General features: G+C 46.0%; 2 protein-coding genes and 1 long non-coding RNA gene across 3 annotated transcripts; 2 read left to right on the forward strand and 1 right to left on the reverse strand.

Moving 5' to 3' along the window:
- Positions 1-2,234: 2,234 nt before the first annotated feature.
- On the reverse strand, positions 2,235-3,469 carry LOC135825899 (uncharacterized). The gene is made up of 2 exons (XR_010555166.1): positions 3,187-3,469; positions 2,235-3,035 (listed from the first exon to the last, which is right to left on the reverse strand). It is a non-coding gene; the product is annotated as an uncharacterized LOC135825899 (long non-coding RNA).
- A 584-nt stretch (positions 3,470-4,053) lies between these two features.
- LOC135826552 (uncharacterized) lies at positions 4,054-15,587 on the forward strand. Its single transcript, XM_065339162.1, has 6 exons — positions 4,054-4,504; positions 7,097-7,402; positions 10,941-10,992; positions 11,611-11,690; positions 13,863-14,094; positions 15,105-15,587. The coding sequence occupies exons 1-6, from the start codon at positions 4,489-4,491 to the stop codon at positions 15,124-15,126; spliced, it is 708 nt and encodes a 235-aa protein (XP_065195234.1). The 5' UTR covers positions 4,054-4,488; the 3' UTR covers positions 15,127-15,587.
- An 8,030-nt stretch (positions 15,588-23,617) lies between these two features.
- LOC135826667 (uncharacterized) lies at positions 23,618-24,851 on the forward strand. Its single transcript, XM_065339268.1, has 3 exons — positions 23,618-23,950; positions 24,226-24,440; positions 24,649-24,851. The coding sequence occupies exons 1-3, from the start codon at positions 23,700-23,702 to the stop codon at positions 24,849-24,851; spliced, it is 669 nt and encodes a 222-aa protein (XP_065195340.1). The 5' UTR covers positions 23,618-23,699.
- Positions 24,852-26,514: the final 1,663 nt, after the last annotated feature.

Consider the following 26,514-nt stretch of genomic DNA (forward strand, 5'->3'; position numbering starts at 1 on the left):
TCTCCTTCTCCCTCTCCCTCTCCCTCTCCCTCTCCCTCTCCTCTCCTTCTCCCTCTCCCTCTCCCTCTCCCTCCCCCTTTCCCTCTCTCCATCTCGCCATCCCTGTAGTTCGCCCAATAACTCTCTCTCTGCATATCTATTCCGGTCCGTCCCTGTCCTCTGGTCACTTCCTTTGCAGTTTATGACAATCATGTAATCAATCGTGACGACCCCAGCTCCCCGTTTTAGTACACGATTATCAGGCAAAACCATTCTCAAAGAATAGAAGCTCGATCCTGAATCGAGCCCGGCATGCACAAGTAGAGGACTAATTCGACTAGTACTAGTATACTGTGCTTGAATATCTTTTAAAAAAAATTTCATATTCATTTGTACCACTATTGCTGCTTTGCTCCCAGGATAGCACAGACTTATGGCCTGCAAATTCTAACTTGCACGTACATGTACATGTACTTCATCATGTCCATGGCAATGCAATGGCCATTACAATAATAATACTCCCAGGGCCATGATGAAACATGTGTGCGATCGACGATACTACTAGACCCCTTCTAATAGACCGATCCCCTTATTATTGTCTGGGTTCGAGCAAGGGGGCAACTCCGCAGTCGCGTGGGATCCTGCTGCACACACGCGACCAACCTCACCTCGGCTTTGCGTGACTTCTCGCATGCGAAGTGCAGAGCACGCGAAATCTACACGCAGTGCAAGCCTGTCTACAAAAAATGCCACAAGGACTTTTGATTTGAGCTGTTTTGTTTTTGTTTAGACGTCTTCCTTTTTACGACTTCAGGATGCCTTCTCAGGATCATTGCTGCGTTCCTCACTGTCAGAACAGGAGGACGAAGCAAACAAGTCATTTCCCTCCTTTCCTCGTGTGGAGCCACAGCGGCCTGGAGCAAGCGGATCCAGGCTATTCCCCGTGAGGAAGGACGTAGTTTTAGGGTCACTCTGAATATTTGAGTTGCAGCGATCATTTCGATCCCGAAGTCCAAATCGTTTTGCCCAGCTCTACAAGGGCAGGATGAGTCCAGGAAACCAAACAGCTGTCCTACGGTACCAGGTTTGCTTTTCGCAAGAGAGTGGAGTCTGGACGCTCTGCTCCCGATGCTCGCAAAACAGTATTTGCTGAGCCTAGTGCAGTTCGGTCATGGAAGTGCAGCGTCTGCATCACGAGCTCCCCATGCTCGCAAACCAGTATTTTGCTGAGAGGCAACGGCATTTTGAGTTGGAAAAGAACCTGGCTTAGTGCAGTTTGGTCCTGTAATGGAAGTGCAGCATCTGCATCAGGAGTTGGCAGCAAGTAGAGCTCGTGTACAGAGTCTCGCGGAGCAGTTGGACGATGGGGTGAAGAAAGCCGAAAAACAGCTTACGTACAATAACATAAAGAAAGACTCTGAGCCGCCCCAGTTTCTGACTGGTTTGCCTTCAGGTGTTTGGACCGCTCTGTGGGACTTCTTTGAGCCTAGCCGAGAAAATGTACTGCGCCGAGCCAGATCTGCGAAGACGGAAGCTGAGGGACGGCGGATACAGTTGGAGGTGGCCGTAAATCGCCAATGAGCATGTAATGGAGGATCAGCTGCTATTGGCATTGATGTGTCTAAGCCTGGGCCGAATGGAACAGAAGCTGCCATGCGTGGCACAAGTTAATCATCCGTTTCACGGAATATACTATATAGCTAGCTGAGCTGGAAAGATGTCTTGTTCCTCCGTTTGGGCATGATCCCCATTTGGGCGAGCTGGCGAGATGTTCAGTCATTAATGCCATGTACCACAAGACATTCTGCATTGTGGATGAAACAGTTCTATTTTGCCATGCACTTAGGGTTCTCGCACCGGCACAACAAGACCCAACAGATCCTTGCGCTCTTATTTTCTCCCATGGTAACATTGCTGATCACAACACCCGGTAGCCAGTCGCAGATGCAACCAAATCAACCAGGTTCTCTTACTCTTTTTTCCAATACTGAAACCTTTGGTATACCAATATTTGCATTGAATGCAGTGATGATTTCAATACTGTCCACTAGTACAACGCATTACCAGACTGGCATATAATCATGATAATATTATCCATTTCGCAATCTCTGTCATTGCTTTCTTAGATCTTCAATCATCAATATCGGACCATAAACCGTCTATTATCTTCTATTATATCATCATTAGTATCCTGCTACTATCCTCCTCTAACGATGAGCTCGAAGAAAGAAACAGCGGTCTAGAGGCGTAAACAATATCTGTCAACGGAAGTGTCCTTGCTGTGCTGGTGTGTTTATGCTTCGTGCATTAGTTCGGCCAAGAGCGCATGGTGGTGGCGGGTTGAGGATGTTAAATATACTAGAAAATAGTTCACTCTGAACATGCAGGGGGGTATATTCATAGGTTTGAAAGAACCGCACACACACTTTGCTGCAGACAGCGGCAAGCTTTGGCCCTCGTGCTTCGAAGAGGGAGCAATCCACTGCGCTACGCTTGCGATTAACAGCAAGCTTCGACTCATCATTGGCTCTGGGGTAATGTTCCTGGAACAAATGCCCCATAGCCAACTGAGGGCCAGGGAGCACGCAATCTGCCTTCCTGGGCGAGAAGTGTTCCAGCACAAGAAGCAGCACGAATACATGCTGACAAAGACCACCATCACCACCAGCCGGCACACAGCACACTGTTCTTCAAACACCATCCACTCCGTCCATGTGTTTGCACTGTCCTCATCTAGCTCTTCACGCTCAACAAATACCACGCACTGCTCATCGTTTTTTTATGCTTCCTCTGGGTTGGCTAGCCCTTCGACTTGACAAAACAGCGATCACCACTGCACTGCTATCGTCACCTCATAGCAGTCACTTCCACCAGTGGCTTTTCCTGTCTTTGCAAGGTGTCCAAGGATGGCTGCTGTTGTCACTACAAGCAAATCAGAAGTACTTTAGTGGCTGATGTCCAACCAGATCGTTGGAAAATCGATTTTTCCACTTCAGGGCTGCTGATCGCGACTTGGTGACTTGGCAGCACCACGGTTACCTTCATAGAAGATGGCTCTGGAGAGGAAAAGACAGACCAGAAAAAGGTTACTATTATCTTCAGCACCGATCGCAAGGAGAAATAAATATGGTCTGCTGTAGCCTAGGCACAAAATAAATCTCACAACACGATTCGCGATTCGAATATTTCAACAACAAAAAAACTCACCTCTGGAGTAACTCCTGTTTGTGGCCCGAGATCGTTCCCTCCCGCGCCTTGAAAAAATCCTGCAGCGGCATCACAGTCCATGTCTCTCTCGGAGACTCTGCTCCTACCAGCAGGAAGTTTAGCACCGCTCGAAGCCATCGCAAACTACTTGAACTATTCAGCAGAAGACATTCCAAAACAAACCTGAAACACACTGTCAAAGATGCTGTCACGTTCAAAAACTAGCTCGATCGCGAGTGAGGTTGCCCCCGTGCTCGAACCCAGTATAATAAGGGGATCGGTCTATTCTACGCGAAGCTGCGAGACAAATCCAGGGATAAAGTCACCGTGTTTTTGATCTGCATTACCAGATTACAGTGGACACTGTACGAGTAGTGCTGATCAAAAACACGGTGACTTCACTACTCTTTACCGACTTTAGATTACTGTCATCACTCTTGTCCTCGGATTTTTCTCGCAGCTTCACGTAGCTAGCTACGTAGATCGATGGGATCTACGTGTCTTGCCCTCGCAACTGTGTATCATTGTGTATATCCTTGGTCACTGGTTGGTGTGATTGCGCAAATTCTCAGATTGCGCAGAACAGCGTCACCAGTAGATCTACTGTCATGTCAGCACCGTTTTTCTCTGTCAAGTGTCCATGGTGTCAGCTAGCTGATGTCGGCCCAGACGGCCAGAGTGAGGCTGGGTAACTCGTAGTACTACAAAAAAGACGGTGCGAGAATTGCGTGGGAGCACGTGAGCACATCATCACACAGTATATGGTATAGTACTTTAGTAGGCCAGGTCAAGCATGCAGCGAAGTGGCGATGTGCGAGTGTTTCTTGGGAGAGAACAAAACCAAAATTGTTACACATCGCAGCGTGAATCTACGAGTATAAATCCACACGCCGGCCCAGCGCGCTATCGAGATTAAGATGAGCCGTGGGCCACGTCGTTGTTTCAGCTTAGAATTACTCGAATCAATGAACACTCGGGCGGATTGGTGCAAGCTCGATACCGTCGAGGTCGCCGGCTACTTTAGCGGAATGGAACTGTTTGGGCTTGCGCCTTGACTGAAGAATGCTTTTTTTAGTTGTGTAGCGACTTGTGGCGGAACACGGCTAGCATCAACAGATGCGTGGTGAGACGCATATTATTACTGGCCTTAGCGAAGTACTAGTAGAAGCTGGAGTTCAGCTGGTACATTAGTAGCCGGAGAAAGCCCTTCGTCGGGTACTCAACCTGAATTGTCGGTGCTGTTGACACTGAGCGCGTCCGTTCTACTGCTTGCTCGCCGACTCCGTGGTGTTTCTACTGAAGATGAACAGACAGCACGGTGAGTAATAATAATGTAGGCTCATGCACTCGACCTGCCTAGCTAGCTAGCTAGGGTATAGGCCCAGCGTATTTGTGCGTGCATTGTGTGTATATAGGTTGATGTATTTATTTTATTTGTTGTATTCCAGCCTACAGTCATGTAGCATGCCAGGGTTTGGTAGTGTGTTCTAGTATTGGATGGAACGAAGTGCGATTCATCACTTTGACAAGAAAAATATAAGAATATTTTTTTGTAAAAAAAGGGAAGAAAACACATGAGAACGAGTCAAGCTGCAACTATCCACGACTGTATCAAGATGAGAAACAGTCAGAAAGTGCGATACTAGGGCACCAAACTGACAGGCTATTGAGACATTCAGCGACCTGATATTTTTTGATTGGTCTGTGTGCGCTGCAATAGAGAGATTTTGCAGAGCGACAGTTCGCAATGATTTTCAATTCCGGCTTGCGAAAACTATTGCGAACGTTCTCGCGAAATTTGTGTTTTGCTGCTTTTGCATGATTTTCGCTCCAAGAAAGTACACGTGCATGCACTCGCGCTTGTTTGAGAAGTGGTCTTCATCCGATTATTTGTTTGTTGCGAGTGGCGGCTGCCTGAGTCACTGCCTGAGACGAGAGCTCTTTGACCACATTGTCCATTGTCGGAGACCCACAGACAAACGGGTTGGTTTATGCGGTAATCTGGCGCATCAACACCTGAAATTCGAAAAAAAGATATGATTGATGTAACCGACTCTGAGCAGTGAGAAGACGAGCAGGCAGGAGGTCAGAGATGGTTCCGTAGATGAAGCAACGGGCTGCCACATCTATGGGAAAGCTAGAACTCGCAAACCAAGCCAAGAGCAGAGATCAAGCACAAAGATGAGGATTGAGGGTGGCTCACCGTGCATCACCGGTCCGCGATGAGCGAAATTACTGCAAAAGTTTGTTTCGCGTTTCCTGCAATTTTCGCGTCCAAAACTGCGAACGTTCGTGAAAAGTTTCGCTTCTCGTGGCATCAAACACAAATTCGCGTGAACGCTCTTCGCTCTGCAAAACCTTTCTATTGTCACAAGCAGCAGCAGCATCTCCTAGCTGGACCCTGCTGGGTTGTCTGCTGGGTTGTCTGCTGGGTTGTCTGCTGGGTTGTCTGCTGGGTTGTCTGCTGGGTTGTCTGCTGGGTTGTCTGATCAACTGACTAGCAGCTTTGGATCTGCAGCCAGCATTATGGAATAGCCCAGCTTGAGCAAATGCAGGACCGCCGCTAGCAGTTTTCAATTGGTCCAGCCTCACCGTAGCCCTTTCATACTTTGTGTATGGTGTGGCAGGGGAACACGACCTTCTCAGCAGTAAACATACGAAGGGCTCCAATTCAAAATGCGATAGAGACCAAACCGGGAGCGATGATGGTGGCCATAAAGTTAGTCCGGTGATCACCTGACCTACGAGACCGGTTCCGGCAGGGCCTGAAATGTTCTAGTCATCGGCTGTTGGGCCGCGTCCTGCACTTTTCAGGCAACGAACTAGCAAAATCGCCGAAGAAAACTGCTAGCATGTGTGTGACGGGACTGAATTGTATAGGGATTATGCGAATGATTCCATGGGGTGAATCATCGTAGTCGCTGATGGTTGCTTTAGTATACAGCGTGAGTGTGCGGATGTGCTAATGGGCGCTATGTACGAGTATGAATGCATGCAGCGTGAGTCACTAGTGCAAACGCAGCTCTCTGCGGTGACTTTGCCGAAGTATCTCAACTGATGATGGCATCACACAACCACTGTGCTGTGCCTATGTGCCGTGCGGGGCACAGATAATAATAATCAATTATTTAGCGCTAGCTTCCCAACAAACTCCTGTCTAAAAAGCTCAGGCTGTAGTTTGGCAATGTAAGGGTGCGTTCTTATATCCTCTCGGAAAAATTGGAGACTCTCTGAAAAGTTCGAGAGCTGTTCTTATATCCTCTCCGAATTTTAGGAGACTCTCCAAAGCTCTCCAAGCTCTACGGGCTTCAGACGTGTTTGAAACTTAGAGATTCCCGCGGTTTGGAATCAGTGCATGCGAACTACAGCGAAAAGCCATGTGTTGATCATGAGTGTACGTATTTCCATTTTTGCATATGCAAAATGCGTACTACATGTGTGGCACTCAAGAGCACAGACCCTTTGGCGCTTCATATTTCTTCACATGTGAAAAATATCTCCGAATTCTTGGAGACCCGTTCTTGAATTATACCAGTTTCTTTGACTTCTCTTTTCTTCTTCTCCGAGAAGCTAGAGAATATAAGAACGCACCCTAAACAGCCTCTAGCACATCTAGGTAGAGAATATTCCAGAGCGCTTCAAGACTCACGAGTAGGCGCGCAGCAAATGCCACCTAGATGTGCTAGAGGCTGTTTACATTGCCAAGCTACAGCCGGAGCCTTGTAGACTTATATGAAAGGTGCCCAAAATAGATGTCGATGGACTCTAGGGTACGCGGCTTAACACCAAAGTATGCATGCGTGTATGCATGCACTCGTCTGCGTGTTTGTATGTACTTGTCCACATGTATGCACGTTTGTCTTTCTCTTTCTCCACACTTTTTGCCCTATTGATGCTGTCTGTGCGCTAGACCCGTGGGACGCTCCGGAGTTCATCAGCAAGCACTACCTGTGGATCATGACGCTGGATCCGCTCAGGCTGCGTTCGGAGTGCATCAATCAGGGCCTCCTCGACAACATGTCCATCATTCCCACCCTACAGGCCATGCAGAACCGCGGCGGGCCCGACGAACACAACAGCCATTTGCTCAGCTACATACGACCCGGTGGGCGCGACAGCTACATGCGATTCCTGGAGGTGGTCACGGCGCTCGGTTTCCACCATGTGCGCGCCGAGATGGACCAGCTGCTGATGCCACCAGGGGCAACGACAAGATGTAAGTGTTATGGGTAATAGCAAGAGTACATGAAAGCCATAGTGTGCAGCTTGGCTGGGTTGCTGTCACGGCGGAATTCCGTGATTACAGCATTTTAGGGATGTAGTGCGTACAAGCAGGATTCAAGCAGGTCTCTTTCTACTAGGGGTGAAACGATTACACTTTTCAACTATCGGTTAACCTACCCTTGTATCGATTCGATTATCGATTATGATATCGATTACTGTGTCCTAGAAATTGCCGCACCAGACCAGCACAAAGCTTAACACAGCTCTACTATAATTATATACTGGAAAACATGTGGATAACAAAAAGAAACCAGGAAAAGACAAAGTACAGTGGTGCGCATGTGTACATGCACTTTCGATCTACAATTACAAATGTACGTAAACATTATCGGATCCTACTACTACGCCTCGTGCGTGTTTCACAGCATAGTACGTTTCCGCGTAGTTTCTGCTTATTTTCTTCTTCGACGCACGCTAGCTGTATTACTTTGTTCTTGCCCGTACAAGAGGCTATACGGTGTGACTACAACTGTGGTACAGTCATGTACATGGCATCTATTGATTCTTGTGCATGTTTTTTTTTATAAGTATATATTTTTTTTAAGAGGAACTGTTACCAAAAAATTTCTTTGTCTTATCTTGTAGTTCCTTGGCTCCTGATCACGATGGTGTCATCCGTTTTTCTCTGCGATGGCTAGAAGTGGGTGAACACTTGAAAAGAAGGTGCCCAGAATTGTCCCGAAGTACCGGGTGACGTCACGCCGGACTTGACCTCCACGCGTACATTCGTCGTCAAAAACGAAGTCCAGCCCGTGTGCTGGTCGATCGAGCTAGCTGTTCCAATGTACGGTGCACGTGTGCCTTTTGAACTCTAACACAGATGGGTACGTCGTACCAAAGAAGAATGCCAAAGAGGCAGAGACCCACGTGCAGCTACACAGCCAAATCGAAATAAGAAGCAGCTGAGCTTTCACCTTTTTGACTTCTTCCGCGAGGATCTAAGTTTTATTTTGTGAGCATGGAAGTACGTCGTTGTTTTGAACTTTTCGTGTGACGAACAACACGATGATGAGTACGTATGCAGAAAACAGTACTCCTCCGGCCGGCGATAACACCACCAACCCGAGCCCCAAAGGAACGCAATGTAGCTGCATGAAGGTGATTCATCTGGCGATGTTGCTGAAGATGCAGATGACAAACTCCGACGTTTTTTTTTCATTTCAGAGCCGGGTGGGCAACACCGCCTAAGTACCAGTGCGACAAACTGCTGTCGACTTTTGTTTGTTTTGTCACTTTTTGGCGTTCTCATTGTGTACAACGTACACATCAGTGTCCGAGTTCAGAAGGCAAGCGTGCACCGTACATCGAACAGTTCGATCAACCAGTACACGGGCTGGACTTCGTTTTTGACGATGAATGTACGCGTGGAGGTCAAGTCCGGCGTGACGTCACTCGGTACTTCGGGACAATTTTGGGGAACTTCTTTTCAAGTTTTCACCCACTTCCAGTCATCGCAGAGAAAAACGAATAACACCATCGTGATCAGGAGCCAAAGAACTACAAGATACGACAAAGAATTTTTTTGGTGACAGTTCCCCTTTAAACTCGGATACTGAGCCAGTAATAAAATGTAAAAAAAAGAAGAGAAGAAACACATGAGAACGAGTTATGCAGCAACTATCCTCGACTGTAACAAGATGATAAACGGTCAGAAAGTGCGATAATAGGGCACAAAACCGACAGGCTACTGAGACATTCAGCGACCCGAGACCTAGCTCTAACACATCTCCAGTGCGGAAACTTGGAAGGTTGGAGTTTGCGCACTGGAGATGTGTTAGAGCTAGGTCTCGGGTCGCTGAATGTCTCAGTAGCCTGTCAGTTTTGTGCCCTATTATCGCATTTTCTGACCGTTTATCGTCTTGTTACAGTCGTGGATAGTTGCTGCATAACTCGTTCTCATGTGTTTCTTCTCTTTTTTACATTTTTTATTTATTTTTTGAATCGCGTAATCGAAACAGAGAGCATAATCGAAATCGCTTCGTTGTAATGATCGATTAGACGGATAACCGATATAATCGTTTCAGCCCCACTTTCTACACAACTGCAGCTCAGTTGTGCGCACCAAGCCATTTCCCGCCTCAGATCTCGCGCCAAATATGATGTAATCAGGGAATTCCCCCGTGACAAACACCCATACTGCAAGTCAACACATAACCGGCGCATATTTATTTTCGGCTTTTTTCATGTTTGGCTGAAATTTTTGTTTTGCAAGGTTCAGTGTGACAGTGTACACATGCGGCAGCAGCACAGGCCGAAAATTTGATGCAGACGAAATGGGTTTTAGCCCTGAGAGGCCGAAATTTGAATGGCCCGAAAATTTGTCGACTTACATCAGTAGAAAAAGCCTCCAGATGCACACTCTGGGTTTCATGTACTCTTGGTAATTGACTCTATGTGAATTTCTTGCCAGCAATAGCCATGTACTAATGTGGCTGCATGAAGTACTAATGTGGCTGCATGGAGTACTAATGTGGCTGCATGGAGTACTAATGTGGCTGCATGGAGTACTATTGTGGCTGCATGGAGTACTAATGTGGCTGCATGGAGCGCTAATGCGGATGCAATGAGACGAACTAAGGGGTGTTTGTATTTGCAACTCCATACCGCCGTTGAGGAGAGACAGGCTAGCCTAACTGCATCCAGTATCTCAGTCATGGATACAAACAAACTGAAGACTCGTGTGTCAAACAGCGGCTGGCTCTACTAGCCGGGACTAGGGTCTCGGGTCCCTGGTCTTGAAACCTGAGATCCAGCCTGGCCATGACAAAACACATACGGAATGTTTTCCTTTGTTTGAGTGCTCGCTGAAGATCCCAGATACCTGCTGCCAGCCCACATGCCACAGATATCTTTGCATGATTGTCAGCAAGGTCATTGAGAAGCCCGGGCTGCAGTGACTAGTACCTTATGTGGAGCCTGCCCTTCAGCTAGGCCCCACTGGATTTGCACATAAAATCAGGACCCGGCCTGCCTGAAAATAGTGTTATGCAATCGAGATAGGTCGTACCACTTTTCGCTCAGGATGGGCCGCCCAATTCATAAAAAAAGAGCATCGAAAGTGCTCTATTGGCCGAGAAGTCTTTTTTTCCCCCGTGGGGACAGCCCCGGTCGTAGTGCTGCCCGCTGGTGTGTGACACCCTTGAATTCCATGCACCTCCCGTTTGGCAATACGTGTCCAGAGACTTGTGTACCACGAGCACAGACGCTCATGCACATACGAACACCCACCCACATGCACACCCGCACGCGTACAAGCACGGTCGTGCACATACGTACGCCCATGCTCACGTGCACACACACACACACATACACACACACACACTCCCTTTTTGCATGAAACATAACCTTTCTTACAAGGCTTTTTGAAAAATATCTTCTCATCTTTGTAGGAAATGTTACTCGATCATTTCAGTTGAGTGTTCTCCCCGAAAGGAGCTGAAACATTGTGTATGTATATTTCTGTTTCCAAGGTGTGGAAGAGTCTGGCAAACTGACCCCTACACCGCGTCCCATCCCTAAAATGTAAGTGACTAGTGATAGTAATAATTATAATAACATAGTTGCGCGTAATGGAACATTAATAGTGTGCAACACTAATGTTCGGTCCGCTGCTGTCTCTTGATGAGTCTTTCCGTTGTTCTAGTTCAGTATCATTAGTTGTAGACCATCGCTCTCCATGCCGGTTTGTCCCTTGCCCGCTCAGTCGCCAGGTCGAGATCCCGCACTGTGGTGATAGTCATTAAGTCATTCCGGCCTCTCTCCAAAGTGACTAATGGACACATCTATTCCCGCTTTATAGCTTGAGAAGTTGGAGGGGTGTGAAAACGAGAAAATTGGCTGTCAGCACCAGGACTCGAATCAGGGATCCGTGCTTCTCGCCCACTGATACTCTACCACTAATCTGTGATGTATTTGTCATCCCAGTAGCAGATGTGTTTTGACTGTTTTTTTTTTCTCTATTTACCTAGAGGTCTCTACCACCACTCACTACTCAGCTATAGATTCTGTCATTTCGTCAAATCGTCAACTCAATCGTGATTAGGTCTGCCCTTCTGTGCAATGGTCCAGTCGTTTTTCTTATCTGTCTGTTTGTCTGTGGTGTGTGTGTGTGTGTGTGTGCGCGCACGTTTGCTTGCATAGATCTCGTGCGCTGATTGAAATTGTTGACCTGGATGACTTTGCCAAGCAAGTGCGCATGTACCTCGGCGATTATCAGTGTGGTAAGAAGTTCAGTTGACTTGTTTATCGGTGATGAAAGACATAGCGGCTGTTTAAAACAAGGTGCTGGTGCTGGTTGTGATCATAAAGCCAATTTTATGGGCAAAGAATGGATCAAATTGTGATACATGGAGCAGAGAATGAAGTAACTCAAGAAGTAACAAGAACACAAATAGATAAGAATTCAAGAGAGGTGATTGCAGCGCAAAGAAGAAAAAGAACGTGGTGGTTGTGATGATTACGATTGTGGTGCTGCTGATGCTGCTGCTGATGCTGCTGCCGCTGCTCGTGATGATAATAGCGCCTCTTGTACGGGCAAAGTGATATTGTACGTATCATCAAAGAAACTCATGTATGAATTGGTGCTGGTGGTGTTGCTGCTGCTGCTGCTGCTCGTGCTGATGCTGATGTTGGCGCTTGGTGGTGGCGCTGCTACTGTGAATGGTGTGAACGCCGTAAATGCTGTGAACACTGTCTATGCTGTGTATGCTGGTTGTGGAGCTTCTGTCATTGCTTCCACAAGCATCAGCAGCACTGCCGTCGTCTTTGCTGCGGCTGCTCTTGCTTTTGGACAGTGTTTCTGTTGCAGAGTATAGCCAGCATTGCTGCTACTCTGCAACTCATTGTAGCACTGCTATTAACCCTTTGTGGACGGACTGTACGAGTTTCGATCTAATAAGATCGAAAGTCTGCAGGCGGTAAAATCTTTGTAACTCCACGTTTCTTGAGCAAATTCCACAATCGAAGGGTCTACGTGGTAGCGGAAACTCCAAGCTGTCCAATGCAACAATCGCCGAAGAGTTACGATGTCGGACGCCAGAGATATCGCACGCCGTATTCTTACCATGGCAAATTCAAATTTTTGATCGATCATTTCGCCATTTTGGGGAAAATCTCTTTTCGTGTGCTCTTTGAGCGACTGAGCACATGATAATGACGTAGCCGGCTGAAGTTTGAATCGTCTCAAACAGATTTGAGCGTTCTGCGATGAAGGAGAGTGGAATGGCGTTGATGGGACGAATTTGCTTGCATATCAGGCTTGGAGACGACTTTGCTGTGTTACCGCGCCTGATTTGTGGCGGCTGGATAATGGAGATTGGTACCTTGGCGTTGCTCTCGCCAAGAGCTTTCCAATGAGCCCTTGATTGTGAAAATCAAGTGAAGGACACCAAAGTTATGACATGGAAAAGTTGAAAATTGTACTGACATTTTGTAATTCTGGTGCATACTGTGCTAGTAATCCGTCCATAAAGGGTTAATGCAGCTGCTGCTTTGATAGCTATTACCTCACTACTACAATTGGTCTACCTTTCATAGTATCGATAATGGGTGGGATACTCTGAATTCTAACCCCAAATTGTCATGGAAACAATTAGAAACGCATGTACGTATGTGAACATTCAAACAATCCAAATATGTACGCCCGGCAAACTACGTCTTTTCGCATTGTCACACGGGCAGGCGGTGTGCACTGTAGACCCGGAATTTGTGTACTATGCGCTGGCCAGTGCAGCCTACTTACGAGCACTGGATGGTGATCGGTGCGCTGTACACCGAACGGACCAGTTCACTGTACACCGAACCTCAAGTGGCGATTGCTAACCATCGATTTGTCAGCATCAATCCCATGCATTTCCTTTCAAAGCGGAATGCATAGGACTTCTGATCAGGCGTACCCTATTTCCCCGAATATAAGTCGCACCTTTCTACACTAAAATTCAAGGGTAAAAAGGGGGTGCGATTTACAATCGAGCGCGACTTACTACTGAAGTTTGTATATCAAATCAATATTGCTCAAACCTGAAAATGGGGATGCGACTTATAATGGAGTGCGACTTACAATCGGGGAAATAGAAATACGGTATGTGTATATGCCCCGTTTGAAGTTAGATTTATCAGACGCCCGAGTAACATATCCTGTTATCTGTGTGCTGTAAAACCGGGAAATTTCGGTAACTTCGCCGGTGCAGGTAATGTCACCTGAAATAAAACGCGACCTAAAGTTCAACCATACCAGGGCACATAGTCTGCAAAATGCGTTTTTGGATCTGGAAAACTGGTTTACCGAAATTTTCGCGTTTCCGTACCGTTGATTTTGGGGAAATACCAAAAATATTACACCAGCGAAAATTCCAGTTTTTACAGTATCTGCATACGGTGTGTGCTTTGTGCAGAGCAACTTGCCAAGCTGATGGTGAAGCAGAAGGGCGGCTATTTGAACAACTACCGTTCGATCGTGGTGGAGTGGATGCGCGAGCACTACCATGGCCGCCCGGAGATTACCAACCTACCGGGACTGATGGCCTACTTTGTAGATCAGCCGGTCTCACCGACCTGCAATCTCTTTCTGACCATGATCAAGGACGTGGCCTACCATACGGCTCAGCACGTGGAGAAAGTCATTGAGTAAGTCTGCTTGTCTATCCTTCTTTCTTCTCTTTTCCTTTGTCTTTTTTCGTTTCTTGCCGTGGTTGGCTATCACCCCTCTCTCGCACTTTGCGTGCCAATTGGTCATGGACCACGAGTTGAGTGAAATAAAGAAGTAAAATAAATCAAGTCATTCGGGTTCAACGTGTTCCCGAAATGCACATTGAACACCCCGCACGGCCACACGGGTACGCTTGTCTGGGTGTTTTTTTTTAAATAGTGAATTGCTGATCCCGGCATACTCACATACATTACTCATGCCTTTCATATCTCCCTACGCGCAGTGGGCTTATCTCCGGACTACAGTAGCCTGCTCGGTGTGTATGTGCTTTGCTACTGACTACAGTCGACTCCTGATATAACGAACACTATTGTGCAGGAGAATTAGTTCTTTATACTGTAAAACCGGAAAGTCTAACGAATCACAAAGTCTAACGTTATAACTTTTAACCAATTTTTTTCGTTATTTGAAGAAACGTTATTGCGAGTTGTCTGTGTAAAGATGCGCATACAGATGGGTGGCCAGGCAGCCATTGTTAAACTTTCTGCACGTTATCACGCCAAAATTACAAAAATATTAAACTTTTTGGTCGTTAAACTTTCCGGTTTTACAGTAGCCGAAGTTCGTTCTAACAGAAATGCACCCGCACTATCCAAGCAGCCAGCTATGACTGGGAAGTGGCCCATGACGTATGAGTGCACTTGGCTTGCATGCGGTCCTACAAGATTCGGCTCGTTTTAAACGAAAACTGATATAACAAAGGGTCAATTGTTGTATGGGTTGAAACAGGGCCATGGGCGCTGATTCGCTATATCACGAAATTCACTATATGCATATGGTGTATATACGTGTGTAAGCCATGACGGTGAACTATGTTACTTAGCTGTAGTACCCGACCACGTCTCCGCCTGTAATCGTGTAATCGATCAAAACCATAACGTGTGGGTGTGTGTGTGTTTGCGCTTCCTGTCTTCCTCATGCTCCACAGATCAACGACATTTACCTCGTGAGACAACCATTTGCAAATCCCAATGCTGCTGAGTAGTTATCTTACAATTCCATGCTGAAAAATCCAAATTTATTCTAATATCAGTTACTCCGCCGTACGGGACTTCACGGCATACCTAAAACACAGAAATTTGATCAATTATGAAAGAAAACATTTCCATCTTTGAAGATCTTCCATGCTTCTGTTGAAATAGCTGTTATTCCCTCTTATGTGCGATTCCGAGGCAGTTTGCCGTGCTATCACTTCTAGTCCAGTGCAATATCCAGGTTATTTTTAAGATTATTCTCTGATCTAGCAATATTGAGTGCAAACCCCTACCTTGCTGCATATACACAGTTGTACCAGGTGCTGTAATAATAATAATGTGTGGGTACATACCACCGTATTGCCTCCAGCTTGGATTCATTCTTATCAGTTTAACTAGGGGACTCCCCCTTTGACCTGCGTCCTGTTGCGCATCAATTGCCTTTCGAGAGCCATGGAATAAAAAAACATTTAATATCAATAATTGGACTCGAATGGAGAGCCATGGATAAATTCAATTTATAGAAAAGAAAAGGACCAAGGAACTCAAGTACACGTTATGCTATAATGTCCACTAACACTGAGCTGAGCGGATTGTTTACTAGCTGCTGGTGGTGTTAGCGGACACTATAGCGTAACTTGTAGTTCCTTGGTCGATGGGCTTCTCGTGTTCTCTGGATGGCAGTCGTGAGTCAGTCAAGTCAAGTCGGCGGAATAGCGCAAGCTCCATCCAGTGTAGGGAGCGAGCCCTTTCTTGGTCCTTTTCTTTTCTATAGGGCTTGAAAGTGATGACGTCAAAACGGCCAGGGAGTAGTAAGTTGACATCAGATTTCTATTTTTGGATCCACTACGGTGTGACTTTGCTATTGCCTAAGTATGTGGGTGCATAGCAACCCACTCATGTCGCATGCAGGTGTGACTTTTATTTCGCGACCAGTTGTAACCCCGCCCCCAGTAGCCAAATCAGTCAGTTTCACTGGCTACATCACCATGCTGTGGGTAAGACCGCTTGAAATGTGCTTGGATCCATACAAGTGGATCCAGTTTTTGAATTTTTGAAATTGTTGCTATGCTGTGACGTAGCACTTTCAAGCCCTATTAATATAAAAATTGTTGTGATTAAGGTTGCGTTTACACGGAGACGAAATGAAACGAAACAGAACGAAAACGGGCTGGCCTCGAACCGTTTTCAAACCGTTTACACGAGAACGGCAAATCATTTTGAACCGTTCACACGAAAACGGAAAACGGGCGATCAGGCTAGATTTAGCACGTGCTGGCTTTGCGCAAGGGCGGGAAGTAACACGTTAGTTGGAGTTGGTACGTGCTGGTGGTCGCAAGGGTTGGGTATTTCCCGCGAAATATACTCCCGCGCGGAATGGTTTCCATGACCGCGCTCCGTTTCCAATCGTTTTCACTGTTTTCACCGTTTACACGAGAACGAAAACGTTTTGAGAACGTTTCAAAACACTTTGAAGTGCGTTTCCATTTCGTTCCGTTTACATGTAGGTATCGTTTTCGGGCGTTGTCGTGTAAACGATAGTAGTAACGCAACGATTTCGTTCCGTTTAGGTCGTATTTCGTTGTCGTGTAAACACAAGTCGTTTTCAATCGTTGTCATGTAAACGCAGCCTCAGATTCTTCACGTTGCTGTTTTCACCGTCCAAATAATCGTGTCCCAGCACAACTCTAACCATGTACTACTTTTATTTATGAGTCATTATCTGTCCCTCCAGGAAATCGCGATTCCACGGATGCAACAAATTTCGCGATTTTGGCCCAAACCCGCGATTTTCAGCAAAATCCGCGATTTCCCTCGTTTTTTGTTGTTTTCTGCACTGTATCTCACATTTTATGCACTTTTCACGCAGTTCTTTCCATGATCCTGTAGGTTATTTGGACAGTACGACTCCCGAGCAGATATACGATGCAACAAAATTCGTGATTTGGCCCAAATCCGCAATTTTCTGCAAATAATTCCCCGAATTCCTGGCAAGTTCTGCATCATTCCGCACTTTTCGTCGCATTTTCTGTTACTTTCTGACGCAATTTCTTGCGCACGTTTTCGAGAGTTTTGTCCGCAAATTCCCGGAGGGACAGCATTATAACTATCAGCGATCAAAGAATGCACGACTGACGCTAGGAGAAGGCTAAAACTCCCCAAGCATAATTATAGCATATTGAGGGTCAGAACCGGGTTCAACACCCATAATTATGGTTCAGATGGTCCCAACGGACCAGGGCTCTACCAACCGTGGATGGTTGTACTTGTAGTAAGGTCACTGTTTGAAACTGTTACTTTCCGAACACGGTGTCCTCTACCTTGTTTCATGCTGTCTGGCCAACAACACGTAGTTACATGTACAAGGCTTCTGTCCCCGGGGAAAATCGCGATTCCACGGCCGCGTTTTTTGCGATTTTCCCGCGTTTTTTTTACTTTTTTGTTGCACTACACGTACACACAGGGAGGTTTAGTCCCACGTAATCCGTGGGTACTTTACGTGGGTGTACCACGTGATACTCAGTGACCCACGTACAGACGTTTTCTGATTCACGACATACCGTGTATGGAGGCTCACCCACGTTCCGCCAGAACGTGGGTGAAAATCAGAATGGAGCGCATTGTGCGAGCTGTGAGGGTGCTCAGCTGAAGAAGTTTCCGAAGCACGAAATCAAAATATTGGATGAGCTTCTTAGGCCGGGGTAGCTTCGTCTTTGACCAGGTTTTGGCCTTTCGCTTCATGCTTTTGTTTGTTCCGTGTGACTAAACACAACATTGCAACGTGGGTGCCCTTCATCCACTTTACGTGGATCACCCACGTACGCGTTTCCGTTACGTGGGAACTAAACCTCCCTACTGTTCGGTCAGCAACGTCTCATCGTGGCGGCTTTTTACTCAAATATGACGAGTGCTTACACCAGAGACTTGTAACTGATTGATTTCACTACATACTCACTGAAAATTGCCGCATATCAATATTGTTCACCGCATATTTACCGCAAATTATGCCATATTATGCCGCATTTTCCCCCGCGTTTTTTTGCGATTTTTTCCCGCGATTTGCCCCGGGGACAGACAAGGCCAAGTGGTGACAAATAAAAGTCGCGTCACCTGCACTTGTGTTTCCAACTGCCACAGCATCACTTTGACTCGGGCGCGCTGGTGCAAGATCGCGACTTAAAATTTTGTTTTACTTCAAGAAGTTTCTCCTTCGCTCTCAAGCCATCGTGTCGTGTTTTCCTGCTGAGTATTCACCAGCACCTGAGAGATAGGAGTTCTGATTTTCGCTTGCCGCTGGACAAGGAAACGAGCCCAGAGTTGGTTGGTCTCAGAACTAAAAGAAATCAGCGATCGCTGCGATAGAAATAACAGAGACACCCATCATTGCTTCTTGGCCGGCGACTAGATTGAAATACGAACGACAGTACAGGCACAGCAATAGCCAAGCAAAAAATCCTACAACGGCTTCTCTTTCTCTGTAAAGCGAAAACTACAAACTCGGCGACAAGTAGAAGTTTTAAGGTGGCTCCTACCCCTCGGGTCTAATTTTTTTGTTTGAAACGTGGCTACAAACGATTGTACTTTGTTCCGTAGGATATCTAGTGTACGGAGACAAAATTGTATCAAGTTCTACCGGCCGGTTTCACTCGGGGGAGGGGCGAAACATAGCATACTCACAATTGCCAATTTAGGCCAAAAAACACCGGAAACCACTTTTTTGGCCGTAGCACTCGTTTTCTTGATGTCCAACATCAAGACAGTAGTATACTTGCTAAATATCAGCATAAGCTGTAGAAGTGGGTAGATTTCGGCTAAAAGGTGACCTTTTTCTCTTTTCGGAATCATCCCATTTCAGCGCACACGTCCCACATATTAGCCCCGCCCACAAGTATTTGACACTGGACTTGCCCTGTATTCGATGGTTATGCTATCATAACTTAATAATGGTACTGGGTAGCAAGTTTGAGCAGGTTCTACCGAAGGTAACTCTTGAAATAAAACTTTGAAGTGTCAAGTGATGCCATATTTTCAAGAATCAGCACATTGCATGGGGGACATTGTCGCCTTAGAACCCCTGACTCCACCATATGACAGATACGTGTCTTACAATAATTGATTGCAACATCTTCCAAACATAGTAGTAGAGCTTTGGATCAAGTTTTAGCAGTTTCCACCGAAGCTAACTACCAAAATAGAACTTTGAAGTCGCCCACATACTAAATGCCATAGCTGAGCATGTGCATTGAGTGTATGGTCTAAAGGTTTTCACAACTAGCTCCAATGCGGCAGATACGTGTCTTACATTACTTGATTGCAACATCTTCAGAACATAGTAGTAGAGCTTTGGATCAAGTTTAGACAGCTTCTACCGAAGCTAACTACCAAAATAGAACTTTGAAGTCGCCCACATACTAAATGCCACACATATGATTGTATTGAGTGTACATGTATGCTCTAGTGTTTTCCACAACTTTCTCCAACATGAAGCCGATAGTGATGTGGAATTTGTTGACTGTTTTGCACAAAACATAGTGCTGAAGCAATGCACATTGGGCACTTTCTACTGGTAATGTAATTATTATAATTATTATACAGTGTTTGCTCCCAACATAGCAAGAAATATTTCTATACTAAATGCGTATTCCACTGGGTACGGTCCAATGGCTTTTCACTTCACATCTAGCCACTGTTCTTCGTGCATTACTTGAATGCTTAGACTCCGTGGTAATGAAGCTAAGAGCCACACTGGAGAAGTTTCTACTGAAGCTAACTATCAAAAATATAAAATTTCACTGTGTAGTAGTAGTAGTAGTTTTTATTATTTTACTAGGGGAGTCCCAACAGGCTACTGCCTTTTTACTGGGAACCCTAGGTGAAGTTTAACCATATTAATGAACAGAGCAAGAGTGTGGGCCTGTCGACAGTCAGCTGGAAGAGAGTTCCACCTGCCTGCCGCCAGAAAAGAAATAGAGCGCATGCCATACTGCGTATAAACGAGTGGGAGAACTAAGGCTCTTTGTGCCTTGCCCCGGGTGCATGCCTGGTGACCAGGTGCAGTTGCCCGAAGCTGGTACAAAGACTGAAGAAGAGGACTAGCAAGATGCTGGGCCAAGCAGCGGTACACAAAAACATAGAGCTTGAGGCTAATACGCTGTTCCAAAGAATAGAGGTGATATAAGCGAAGAACTAGTTCAGTGGGCGTGGTAGTGTTACATCAAGTAGCTGTGTTCAATGCCACTCTGTTGAACACAGTAAGCAAAATCGAGTCACTAAAACCCTATTTGCCAGATATTAAAGCTGCTGAGACTGATAGCAGCTGTATGACCTGATATGGGTGGCGGTTCTACACTGACCAGCACATGTACACGCGCACAGGCAGAAGAACACACAAGTAATACACCTAATGTTACTTCGAAGTACATCATGTAAATACAAGCGTTTAATACAAGCATCACTCCTGTTCTCCACAACCGGCAATCCTGGGCGACTCCAGCTGGTCAGAGTGCAATAATGTCTGCAGCAGGGCCGGGTGTGCAGGTTGACTTGGAAAGCTAATCTCAACTGACATGGCTGCAACATGAGTATTACCAGCGCTTTTACAGTGCTACTTGTATTATATTCTTGTCAATCCATTGTGGTGCATGGCACTCGTTTTCAACAACCGAGTTGATGTCATTAGTTGCATATCCAACGCCAGCAGAAAAAAGAGGGGGTGGGGGCAAGTAACCACGGTTCAACACTAGTCATATTGAACGGCGTTATGCCATGCCAGGCGCGCACACAAAACACCCGCGCGAGCGCGCATGCATGTACACACCCGGGGGACACACATTTGTGCGACTTTACATAGCCTGCACTGTCGTTCTATGTCATAGGAGTGAGTGCACACAGATAAGAATTATTATGTACATGTAGATTGCCTATTATTTTGCACACGTAATAAAATTGTATATGTAGTACAGTACATGTACACATGTGCGTGCACGTTATAGATAGAATCAGCGGCATACGCATGAGTGTGTGCCAATAGGGGCATTATAGGGCCACATGCCAATTATCGGATTAGTCTGTGAAAGTTGCACAGCACGGCAAACTTTCGGACAGTCTAAAGATATGACACAATGAATGTGGAAAACCCACCAGTGTGTAAGACCATTTCATATCTATTTCGCAGCGTTTGTGATTTTCGGAGCGTCCCTGTTGATATTTTGATGTCCTCACTTCAGTGGTTGATGACACAGTCACAAATTATCAAATTCACCTCCAATGCCATCCAATCTGCGTTCCGCGATACATGTACAGTGAACGGTGTTGAGGAAAGCCATGCAGCAATAACACAGTCGAGACTCCCAAGCAGAGGATACAATTCAACAGCGTATTGAAGTACGAATTGTTCTAATTATAGGTTAGTGCATGGCAGGGAGGGCCTTATGGCTTGTTAGTGCCCGACAGGTTAGCCTGAGGGCGTAGGCCCGAGGGCTACCCTGAAGGGCACAAACAAGCCATAAGACCCTCCCTGCCATGCACTAACTATTTTAGAACGAGGTTACATGCATTATCTCACTTCCATTATGCTTGTGTACCATTATATTGGGTAGTTTTGTTGTTTGTGTGCAGAGAGACTTGGTGTGGTATGAAAGAATATTTTCTTCTGTTTAGTTATGGTAACTCAGCACCACTTAGGAGGTAAAAGTAGAAAAGCAGCAAATGAAATGCTGGGCTCTTATTGCGAGCATCATTCTTATTCATAGCTTGTGGAGCTATTTAGGGGCTTTGAGGGCCCCTTGTCGATACCTCTAATGACTTTGATCTTCGGTTTTTATATGTTTCCACAAGCTGTTGACAAAGGAAATTCGTACAGATGAAAGAATACGGGAGGCAAAAACCGTACACACTTCTGAAATGCGTAGCTTTTAGTAGTACACCGTACATTTTATGCAGAGTTCATTACCTGCACCGTACTATAATGCATACAGGTAGTTGTACGCACCAGTTTAGAGTATATTCAGCGGGCTTTAAACTAATCCAAGGCCCTCGACGCGTCATCAAGAGTAGTAAAAATAATAACGATTGAGCGGGTTTTAAACTCTGATAAGGCCCTTGGCGGGAATGTCGCTGATTGGTCGTTTCCTGGACAACGAGACATACCTCGTTCTAAACAATTTTCAAGACACAATTACAAAATTTGAAGTGCGTCTTGAAACGTGTTTGAAGTGCTTCGATGGACATGTACATGTACAGTGTACATGTACATGTCAGTGGGTTCAATTGGTGGCGAGAGCTAGAGGTCAGCGCAAATTGTTTGGGGTGGAATTCGGCACGAAATCTACGCTGAGTACTTTTTGACGACGAATTGTATTGGTCTCAGTGAGAACTCTGGCAAGAAAGCGAAGAAGAGGATTATCGCTTGGAGCTTTTCTCGAAACTGAGGGCAGTCAATGCCCACGCACACCGAAACATTGCCACGGATCAAGACATATCGCCAGGGAGCTTAGCTCTTGTGGGCGACAAATAAAGCAGTTTTTGACGAAACCGTATTGAGCTACCGTATTATCTCTAATGTAAGCACGGTCCTTTATTTTTTCAATGTACCTCCGCCCCGTGCTATTAATGGAGACGTTCCTTTATTGAAAACTGTTCCATTACTATTTCAACCTCATTTCACTCGGAGGCATGTTGCCATGCCAAATTCATGTCAGACACACATTTCAGGGTTTTTTCGCCGGTACAGATAATGAATTTACACAGTGTGCTTATATAATAATAATAATATCTTTATTAGGATGATATTGGAGACTGTTGCATAGTAAATTTCCCGGGGGTACAAACACTGCATAGTAAAGTTCCCCGGGTGTCCAATCTAGGCCTCGACCAAATATGCTAAAAAAAGAGCATAATTATTATGCTCGTCGCATATCAGGGAAAACGTCCATAATATGCCAAAGGCTTAGCAAGATATGCAAAAAAGATATGCCAAAATATGCCAAAATATGCTCGATATAAGCAGAAAGTGTAGATCATTTCAGTAAAATTACAACCTTGGAATATTCATTGGCTTCACGGCTATCATGCTTATGGTGCAAATCAAAACACATCCGGAATAGTATGGCTGCAGCGTGTCCCCAGCAACCGTAGCGATAGTGTTCATCCATGGGAAAATGTAGCAAACGCCTCAACCATTCCAAATTCATCCATAAAAGGCATTTCTGAACGCATATTGTCCATATTAGGGAGGTTTCGCTCTACGTAATTACGTATGAAAATCCGTATGTCATACGCGCCGGGGAGCGAGGGCAACTTTCATACGTAAATCTCTCTACGGATTTCCGTAGGAAAGCTGTTTCCTACGTTGGGTCCTCCGTAGGACTTTTGGAAATATTTTTCGCACTTTCCGGATTTATCCATGGCAACGTTCAATCCGCGCGCAACACAAAGTCCACAACACGTGGAAGATAAATGGAGAACGTGGTGGAGGTTCGTGGTTTTCTTTCAGTTTGACTTCAATTGTGCCACAGTTTCCTTCGTTCATCTAGAGTCTGTCTTCCGCCATGGCTGAAGTGGTTGAGATTCCGGCTCCAGCAACGCCAGGCAAGTTCCGATTCAGCGTGGCTGATGATGTGGCGGTGCTTCGGGAGCTCACCACTTATCAGAACCCGTTTCGCCATGGATCCAAGGTGTGGGATGAAATGCAGAAAAGGCTTCCTGCTCGCTTCCACACCCTGAAGGCAAGGACACTGCGGGAGCGAGTGGTCCATCTTTGTAAGCTCCACATGAAAGGAGATGCAACGTCCATGAAGCAGTAAGAAAACAATTTTCAAATAATTTAATCTTTCATGTTCCACTAAGAAAGTGGTGGACATCAAATTTAATGTTTCAGCCCAAGTTATCAACGCATGCAATTCAGCTGTGTATGCATGCGTCTGCCCCGAGTATATGCCAATAGTGGAGGGTTTTATTCTGCTTTAGTAAATTTATTCTCTTCCTAGTACCATTTTTCTTTTCCCCTGGTTGTTCTTTTATGATAAATAAATTACACGACAAGTGAAAATTGTATGTTCATCTTCTATGTTTCAGATCTGGCACTGCAGAGGAGTATACCGAAAAAGACCAACTCCTGGATGGCGTGGTTGAGCTCTTCAAAGGTGACTTGGAGGAGAAGGCCACAACAGCAGACACAAAGAAGAAAAATGAGAAAAAAATTGAAGACGATCGGGAGTTGGGCCTGAAAATTCGTGAAGATGCAGCGGCTACACTAAGCGAGAAGAAAACACCCAAGAAGACGTCTACAGGTAAACAACCATTCACATCACTAGGACGGAGAAATGCCTTATGCCATATACATGTACATGTACATAATTATACCAAGATGAGAAATTGGCGAACAATTTAATGTACGATGTTTTGCATTTCTTGTTGTACATTTCTAAAAACCTTTACGTGTGTGTGTTTATGTGTGTATGCACGCGTGCTTGCGCGTTTCACAATGATTGAATACAGAGCCCAGTCCAAAGAGGAAGTACGAGCCGACCAGCTTGCGAGAGAGGCGTAGTGATGTCCTGGACAAGATGAGCAAACAAATGGAGGAGATTCGTGACATGAAGAAGAAGGAGTTAGACGTGAGGCAGCAAGAGATTGATCTGCGCAAGGAAGAACTAGCATTTCAGCAACAACAGGCCCAAACTATGTATCGAAAGGAATAGAAATTTGAACTCAACAATGAATCTCAATTGACATGGTGTGTGTGTGTGTGTGTGTGTGTGTGTGTGTGTGTGTGTGTGTGTGTGTATGTGTGTGTGTGTGTGTGTGTGTGTGTGTGTGTGTGTGTGTGTGTGTGTGTTTCATTCGGATCGTGTCCACTATCGTTGCTATGAGAGAACATCTGTGGGTGCACATACAGTGTATTTGCAGATGTGTGTGCTTCTCTTGCAACATGCTTATACATGGTGTGTGTGTTTGTGTGTGTGTGTGTGTGTGTGCGTGTGCGCATGTACGTGGGTGAGCGCATGTTGTATGCATGTGAACATGAGTTCATGTTATAATGGCCATGGACTTACTTGTTACAGTTCCAAGTACTCCTCCAACGTGGGAGCTTTCACGGGATGTTCTTCAGAGCTGAAGAACGCTGCTGTCTGGCTGCCGTACAGACACTTGTGGCAGTTAGACAGCAATGCGCTCACCGTGTACATTGTGCCGATAGGCATCAAAAGAACCTGAAGAGTAGGCAAACACAACGACAAGTGCAAAGGATTTGGGTGATTGACAAGGATAGTCAGACTGCATAATTGATTGCTAGATGAAGAAAAAGGAAAGGACAAAGGTTTACACACATGTAGGTTGGAGACAGCCATGCTTGTCTAGATGTAGTGCAATAGAGTATTTTCCTGGGGTTAGTAGAAGAGAAGATGTGCGGAGTCGTGGGTGGCTACACTTCCAAACATAGAAAGCTCACTCTAGGAACCCATGACCTGGAAAAACACTGCACCCACCTTTAGGTTTTTTTTTGAAGTCCACGAAGGCAAACGTTGCAGAAGTTTGCCAAATTCCCACTCGACAACAACTCGCACCTGGCTCATCCGCGAGTTAAAAGTGTTCTGATCTGCGGTGAGGTGGGCACCTCTAAACGGGCCGATCAGAACGGCTCGCAAGGGGTACGCCGGATCACCATACAAACTGTAGATGGCTGGTGAGTCCGGCGCGGGATTGGGACGGTGCATGCGCTCTTCAAGCTGCTCCAGCAAGCCAGACTCTGCAAGCAAGAACGCGTCATGCCGCCGACCTTCTACCGGTCCATACAAGTTGGCGATCATGCCATCCGGGGTGACCACTGACTGGAATTTTAAAGCGTGCACACGCTTGTGGCCGTTGTAAAATAGCCGCTGTCCTTGAATAGGCCGGCACATAGGTCGAACGGTGCCGTCTATAAATCCCCAGACGTTAGTGAGCGGCGCATCTTTTCGGTGTACAATCCTGACATACTCCTCCACCCTCTCTGGGGTCAGCCATGGACTGCCAAGGTTGTGCAGCAGATCGCCCCAAGTCTCAGATATGTACTTCACTGTGCAGTTGAATACAACAGAGAGTTCGCTCTTTGGCCGGCCAAACACATCCTCCAAAGTCGAGAGGCGACAGGGGTACGCAAGGCGATACAAAACAAGGCACAACCCGTCAAACCCCGACCATATTTTCCTGCAGCAACTTCTCATTTCCTGGGGCATTTGAAGAGCTGCGCACAGGCGATCCATATCTTCTTTGCAGAAACGAAACGATGTTCTCCAGTGCTCTGCCGTCCACTTGGCGTCGTTCGCATCAAACCTATGCCGCTCGGGACGTTCCTCCTCCTGCTCGTTCAGCTCAATCAGCAGC

The sequence above is a fragment of the Sycon ciliatum genome, chromosome 10 (assembly GCF_964019385.1).
Source record: "Sycon ciliatum chromosome 10, ocSycCili1.1, whole genome shotgun sequence".
NCBI lineage: Eukaryota > Metazoa > Porifera > Calcarea > Leucosolenida > Sycettidae > Sycon > Sycon ciliatum.